The sequence below is a fragment of the Equus quagga genome, chromosome 19, assembly GCF_021613505.1.
Source record: "Equus quagga isolate Etosha38 chromosome 19, UCLA_HA_Equagga_1.0, whole genome shotgun sequence".
Lineage (NCBI taxonomy): Eukaryota > Metazoa > Chordata > Mammalia > Perissodactyla > Equidae > Equus > Equus quagga.
Window position 1 is genome coordinate 8,453,760 of NC_060285.1, and position 6,799 is coordinate 8,460,558.

The 6,799-nt window shown below is 60.6% G+C and overlaps 1 protein-coding gene across 1 annotated transcript; it reads left to right on the forward strand.

Annotated features, from left to right (window-relative positions):
* The first annotated feature begins 918 nt into the window (after positions 1-918).
* CHADL (chondroadherin like) lies at positions 919-6,704 on the forward strand. Its single transcript, XM_046646697.1, is given in 6 exon segments — positions 919-1,188; positions 1,720-3,414; positions 3,970-4,136; positions 5,086-5,243; positions 5,246-5,290; positions 6,652-6,704. Coding segments are annotated over 6 exon segments (2,388 nt in total).
* Positions 6,705-6,799: the final 95 nt, after the last annotated feature.

Genomic DNA, 6,799 nt, shown 5'->3' on the forward strand with positions numbered 1-6,799 from the left:
CTAAAGACTTTGAGCAGATGCCAGTGGAGAATCAGGAGTCAGGACTTGCCACCAAAGGCAATGGGGAGATGCTGGAGGGGTTTCAGCTGGGGGTGTCAGGGCCCATCTGTATTTTGGAAAGCTCCCTTTGGTTGCTGGTAGTGAGTGGAGCATTGGGGAGCCGAAGAGAACCACCGAGACAGTAGTTGTCCCTGAGAAGCAAGAGGCAGTGGCTGCAGTTGCGAGATGAAGGGGTCCAGGTGGGTAATGGATGGATGGATAAAGGGCGGGGGTGGAGGGAGCTGTTGACAGGTGGGTGCACAGACAGGTGAGTAGATAGACCTTGCCCAAACCACAGCCCCAAACCCGTCCCCTCAGGTCCCCCCGTCCCAGTCTAGACCAGCTGGGTGGCACTGAGACGGAGGAGGACAAGGGGATGAACAGGAGAGGAGAGGCCTGGGCTGCCTGCTCACTGTCAGCGTGGCTCTGACGTTGGGCTCCTCAAGGCTCTCAGAGCCCACAAGACCTGGTCCCCTGAGGCCTGCCTTGCAACCCGGGCTGGGCCTGGGTCCCCCCTCCGGCAGCCAGGCTGTCTTTTTGAGGTGGATGACAGTATACTCCCTGCCACTGTGGAGCTGGCGCCACATCTGCCTGAGGACTGGCTGCCACTCCTTCTACCACCAACCTCACACTGGGAGGTCCAGGCCTCCCCCTGCACCAGGGAGCCTCACCACGGCCTGGGCCCCGGAGCCCTCCTTGCCTTCGTCAAGGCCTCACAGAGCAGCTGGGCAGAGACCGTCAAAGGGACTCGCCAGATCGCCTTTCTGAGCCTCAGTTTCTCCCAGTGTGAAACAGGGCCAACAATAGAACCTCTGTAGCCCGGGGTTTGTGAGCACAGAGCAATGACACCCTCTCCGGGGCCAAAGGAGGGAGATGAAGATGTCTGAGGGGCTCTGGGAACAGGAACAGGGCTCAGTGAGTGGACAGCGTGGGCTCCTTGCCCCTGTGAACGCCTGCCTGACCCTCCCTTCTTCTCCCAGGTCCCAGGGCCTCTCCTTGGTGCTGCTGCTTCCTCTGCTGCTGCTGCTGGGCCCAACCTGGCAGGCCACTGGCCAGCGCTGCCCATGGACCTGCGTGTGTGACAACTCCAGGCGGCATGTTGCGTGCCGGCACCAGAACCTCACCGAGGTGCCGAACGCCATCCCCGAGGTCAGCAGGGAAGGGCTCCAGGGGGAGGACATCAGGAGGAGGAGCCTGGGCTGGTGCCAGTGGACCTGCCACTGCCTGGTGGGAGACCTTGGCAAGTCCCTTTTCCTCTCTGCGCCTCAGCCTTCACATCTGTAAAATGGGAATGATAACCACCAACAGGGAGACAATCTATTTAAAATGCTGTGTGATTGGAATAAATAGGTGAACTATAGATAAATATTGAATTAATTACAGACCCTGTGGCAGAGAACTAGGGATATACTGGGATAAGATATGGTCTCTGCTCCATGGAGTCAAGAGCTAGTGGGGAAGAGAGAAGGTAAATGGGCAGTGACAATTCAACATGAAAAGTGCCAGAGTGTGGGATGCCCCGGTGGCTGAGGAGAAAGGGTTCCTGGAGGATGTGTCAGGGAGCAGGATGAAGAGAATGAGGGAAAGGTGAGGGAACAGTACGTGCAAAGGCCAGGGTTAGCAAGGGGCACAGGCTGTAGTCCTTGCGCTGCTCAGCCTCCCTCACCTCTGCCTGCTCAGCTGACCCAGCGGCTGGACCTCCAGGGCAACATGCTGAAGGTGATCCCTCCAGCTGCCTTCCAGGACCTGCCTTATCTGACACATCTGGACCTGCGGCACTGCCAGGTGGAGCTGGTGGCTGAGGGTGCCTTCCGTGGCCTGGGCCGCCTGCTCCTTCTCAACCTGGCTTCCAATCGCCTGACTGCGCTGCCCCAGGAGGCGCTGGATGGGCTGGGCTCGCTGCGGCGGCTGGACCTGGAGGGGAACATGCTGGAGGAGCTGCGGCCAGGGACGTTCGGGGCACTGGGTGCACTGGCCACACTGAACCTGGCACGCAACGCCCTTGTCTACCTGCCTGCCATGGCCTTCCAGGGGCTGCTGCGCACCCGCTGGCTGCAGCTGTCCCACAACGCGCTCAGCGTGCTGGCCCCTGAGGCCCTGGCTGGCCTGCCCGCCCTGCGCCGGCTCAGCCTGCACCACAACGAGCTGCAGGCCCTGCCCGGGCTGGCCTTGTCTCAGGCCCAAGGCCTGGTCCATCTTGAGCTGGGCCACAATCCATTCACCTACATGGGGGAGGAGGACGGGCTGGCACTGCCCAGCCTGCGGGAGCTGATGCTGGACCACGGGGCCCTGCAGGCTCTGGACCCCAGGGCCTTTGCCCACTGCCCACATCTGCACACTCTGGACCTCCGTGGGAACCAGCTGGACACCCTGCTGCCACTTCAGGTTCCGGGGCAGCTGCGCCGGCTGTGGCTGCAGGGGAACCCGCTGTGGTGTGGATGCCAGGCCCGGCCACTGCTCCAGTGGTTGGCACGGGCATGCGTGCGCTCGGATGGTACGTGCAGGGGTCCCCAGCGCTTGCGAGGTGAGGCCCTGGATGCCCTGCGGCCCTCGGACCTGCGCTGTCCTGGAGATGGAGCAGAGGAAGAGGAAGAGGACCTGGCTGCTGTGCGGCCCCGCGGCCCTCCCAGTGCCCCCAAGGAGGAGGATGGGGCGGCCAAGCCCTGCCCGCGCGTCTGCATGTGCGCCTCTGAGTCCCGGCACAGCGGCTGTGAGGGCCGAGGCCTGCAGGCTGTACCCCGCGGCTTCCCCAACGACACCCAGCTCCTGGACCTGAGGCAGAACCACTTCTCTTTGGTGCCCCGCGCGGCCTTCCCAGGCCTGGGCCTCCTGGTGTCGCTGCACCTGCAGCACTGCGGTATCGTGGAGCTGGAGGCGGGCGCCCTGGCAGGGCTGGGCAGCCTGATGTACCTCTACCTCTCTGACAACCAGCTGTCAGGTCTCAGCGCTGCCGCCCTCGAAGGGGCCCCTCTCCTGGGCTACCTGTATCTCGAGCGCAACCGCTTCCTGCAGGTGCCAGGGGCCGCCCTGCGTGCCCTGCCCGGCCTCTTCTCCCTGCACCTGCAGGACAATGCTGTGGATCGCCTGGCCCCTGGGGACCTGGCAGGTGTGCAGGCCTTGCGCTGGCTCTATCTGAGTGGGAACCGCATCACCCAAGTGTCCCCTGGGGCCCTGGGCCCAGCTCGGGAGCTGGAGAAGCTGCACCTTGACAGGAACCAGCTGCGAGAGGTGCCCACTGAGGCCCTGGAGGGGCTGCCTGCCCTCCTCGAGCTGCAGCTCTCGGGGAACCTGCTCAGGACCCTGAGCCATGAGGCCTTTCGGCCCGTGGGCCTGTCCCTGCAGCACCTCTTCCTGAACAGCAGTGGCCTGGAGCAGGTGGGCACAGGGGCTGTGGGGGTGGGGAGGGCAGCATGATGGCCCATGCAGCGTGCATTCACTCAGCAAACACTGCCGCCCCCACAGTGCCAGGCCCAAGGCTGGGCTTGAGGACGCTGAGATAAGCCAGACACTATGCCCACCCCCAGGGAGCTCAGGTGTGGGCGACAGACCAGCAGAATCCTATGCCACGTGGAGAGGCCTGCCAGGGAGGGCGCTGCCGGGGCGTGGAGGAGGGAGGAATGTGGGTCCATGGGGTTACCTACAGTTGTACACTTTGAGGGCAGGGCTGGAGCCCCCAACAGGCTTTGCCGTTATGGAGAGGTGCTTCAGGCATAGCAGAAAGAACCATGAACTGGGGGTCCGGGGGACTTGCAAAGGGCAGTGCTTTAGCATCAGACCAACCTGGGTTTCCACTCCAGCACTGCCCTTCCTGCCTGGGCCACCTTGGGCTCTCCACTTCCCTTCTGCAGGGGGTGCACAGGGCTCCCTCCAGGCCTGGGGGAGGGGCGGGCCTGGCAGCGGCTTATCCCAGGGCCTGGCACCTCCTTGCAGATTTCTCCCGGGGCCTTCTCGGGCCTGGGACCCCAGCTCCAGAGCCTATACTTGCAGAAGAACCAGCTGCAGGCTCTGCCGGCCCTGCCCGGTCTCAGCCAGCTGGAGCTCATCGACCTCAGTGGCAATCCCTTCCGCTGCGACTGCCAGCTGCTCCCACTTCACAGGTGAGCACCCCCACCTGGAGCCCCAGCCAGGGACCCACCAGCTGCTCTCATCAAGCCCCCAGCATCTCCCCAGGGCACCATGTCTGTGCCAGCTGAGCAGCTTTTAGGGGAGGGTCCTGCCAGGGCTGGCCACCCTTCCAGGGGGAGCCAAACGGGCATGGGGCTTGGGGTGGACTTCTCTGAGCTTCTGTTCCTTCATCCATAGGGTGGAAGTGAAATCCACCCAGCCTGGTGGGGTGGGACCTGATATATACATGTGGGCACTTTGCATAGTTACATAAGAAAGCAACAAGAATCCTGGAGTCTGCAGATCTGGGCTTAAATCTGGCTCTGTGACTAACTCTGTGCCCATCCCTCATCTGTCGAGGGGATGACAGTGTTTGCATGCACCCCGTAGTGGTGGTTTGTAAGAATTACATTAAATTTGTTGGCATGCATATGTTGGTTGGAACGGTGTCTGGGTTGTCAGCCCTCTGTAACTGTTCATTACTATTACTATCCCCCCCTTTTTTTTTTTGAGGAAGATTAGCCCTGAGCTAACTGCTGCCAGTCCTCCTCTTTTTGCTGAGGAAGACTGGCCCTGAGCTAAGACCAGTGCCCATCTTCCTCTACTTTCTATGTGGGACGCCTACCACAGTATGGCTGGCCAAGCGGTGCCATGTCTGCACCCAGGATCCGAACCGGTGAACCCCGGGCCCCCGAAGCGGAACGTGTGCACTTAACCCCTGTGCCACCGGGCCGCCCCTACTATCCCCTTTTTACAGAGAAGGGATCTGAGGTTTGGAGGGACTTGCTCAGGGTCACATGACTGGTGAGGAGCCGAGCCAGGATTCTCTCCAGAGTCCGTCTTACCCACTAGGCCCCACTGCCCCTGAGTTCCCGAGGGCCTCCTTGCGCTCCTCAGGAGGGCTGGGCACGGTGGGTTCCCCAAACTCTCTCTTCTCCTCAGGTGGCTCACTGGGCTGAACCTGCGCGTGGGGGCCACCTGTGCCGCGCCCCCCAGGGCCCGTGGCCAGAGGGTGAAGGCTGCAGCTGCTGTCTTTGAAGCCTGCCCGGGCTGGGCTGCCAGGAAGGCCAAGCGGACCCCCAGTGCCAGGAGAATAACTCCATGAAGGGAAGACAGTTGGGAGCAGACAAGGTTGGCCTCGGGGCAGGTGGGGGCAGGCCTTGGTGGGTGGGTTAGGTTCCAAAGCCCCCAGGGTCTCAGGGGCCTGACTTCTCTTGGTCTCAGTTTCATGTGGTTCCAGATCTGGTCAATGACGCTGTTGCTTCTGTTCAGTTGTGTCCATTCCCCTCTCCTCACCTTCTCTACCTTGGGGCTGGGCCCAGGGTGGGTTTGTAAGGAAGTGACGACACGCTATTCCATGCTGTGGGACAGTGGCCTTTCCAATAAGCGACAGCACATTGGGCCCCGGTGTGTCCATGAAATCAACCCTGCTGTTACTACCGTAATTGCTCGATCACTGTTGACCGTTTCCCACCCTCACCTCAAGGGTCCCGCTCATCCCTGGGACCAGAAGAGCAGAAGTGCAGGTGTGGTGTTGGCACCACCTCCCACCGCTTGTCAGTCAAGGTTGGACCCCACTCTGCATCATTCCATCACCCCCTTGACATCACATCCAGCGGACAATCCACTCACACTTGGACGCTCAGTTGTAGCAAAATCTCACAGCGTGTCAGAGAAGAGTGAGCAGGAAATGGGCGCCGCTCCATGTGGGAACCCCCGCTGTGTGTTGAGAGCGTGTAGGGGGTCCACAGGGAGAAGCCAGTCCTTAGAGGAAAATGAGAACAGAACAAAGGAAGGTGGGGAGAGGGCCCGGCCTGCCTCTGGAGCCGCTTTTGAAGATTCGGGGTGCCCGGGGCCGTGAGATGGTGTCTCTAGTAGCTCCCCAGGGCCGTCGAAACAAAGCACACAGACCGGGGGGCTAACAACAGCAGCCACGCATTGTCGCACTGCTCTGGAGGTGAGAATTCTGAAGTCAGTGTGTCGGCAGGGCTCCCTCTGAAGGCTCTAGGGGAGGATCCTTCCGGCCCCCTTCCAGCCTCTGGTGGCCCCAGAGATGTTCCTTGGCTTTTGGCAGCACAGGTCCAGTCTCTGCCTCCATCTTCATATGGCATCTCCCTGTGTCTCCTCATGTCATCTTCCCACTACCTCTGTGTCCAAATTACCCTTTTATAATGACACGTCATATTGGATTAGGGCCCACCCTAATGACGTTTTAATTACCTCTGTGAAGACCCTATTTCTATATAAGGTCTCATTCTGAGGCATATCCTCTTCGAGGGGGTGTAACTTATCCCTAACAGTGTTCCCTGTGGAGGTAGGCTGCGAGTGAGAAAGGAACCCCTAAAAAGACTCCAAGCTAAAGGGGAGCAGTTCTGCCTTAGAAGTAAGACCTGGAACTAGCGTTAAGGACAACAGCCAATATTAATCTCAGCTGACACTTGGCGTGGCACCAACTTTCTGCCAGGCATTGTGTTAATAAATAGCCTGAGTGCCTTCTCCCTGCATCAGCCCTCGGGGAGCTCGTGTGGACGCTGAGCTTGGCTCAGGAGCAGCAGCTCTGATGGGTCTGCCTCCAGGTCAGGGCTTTAGTTAAAAGGGAACCATAGTATGGTGGCTGTGGCAGGAGTCAGGACATCACGGACCCTTCCATCCAGCC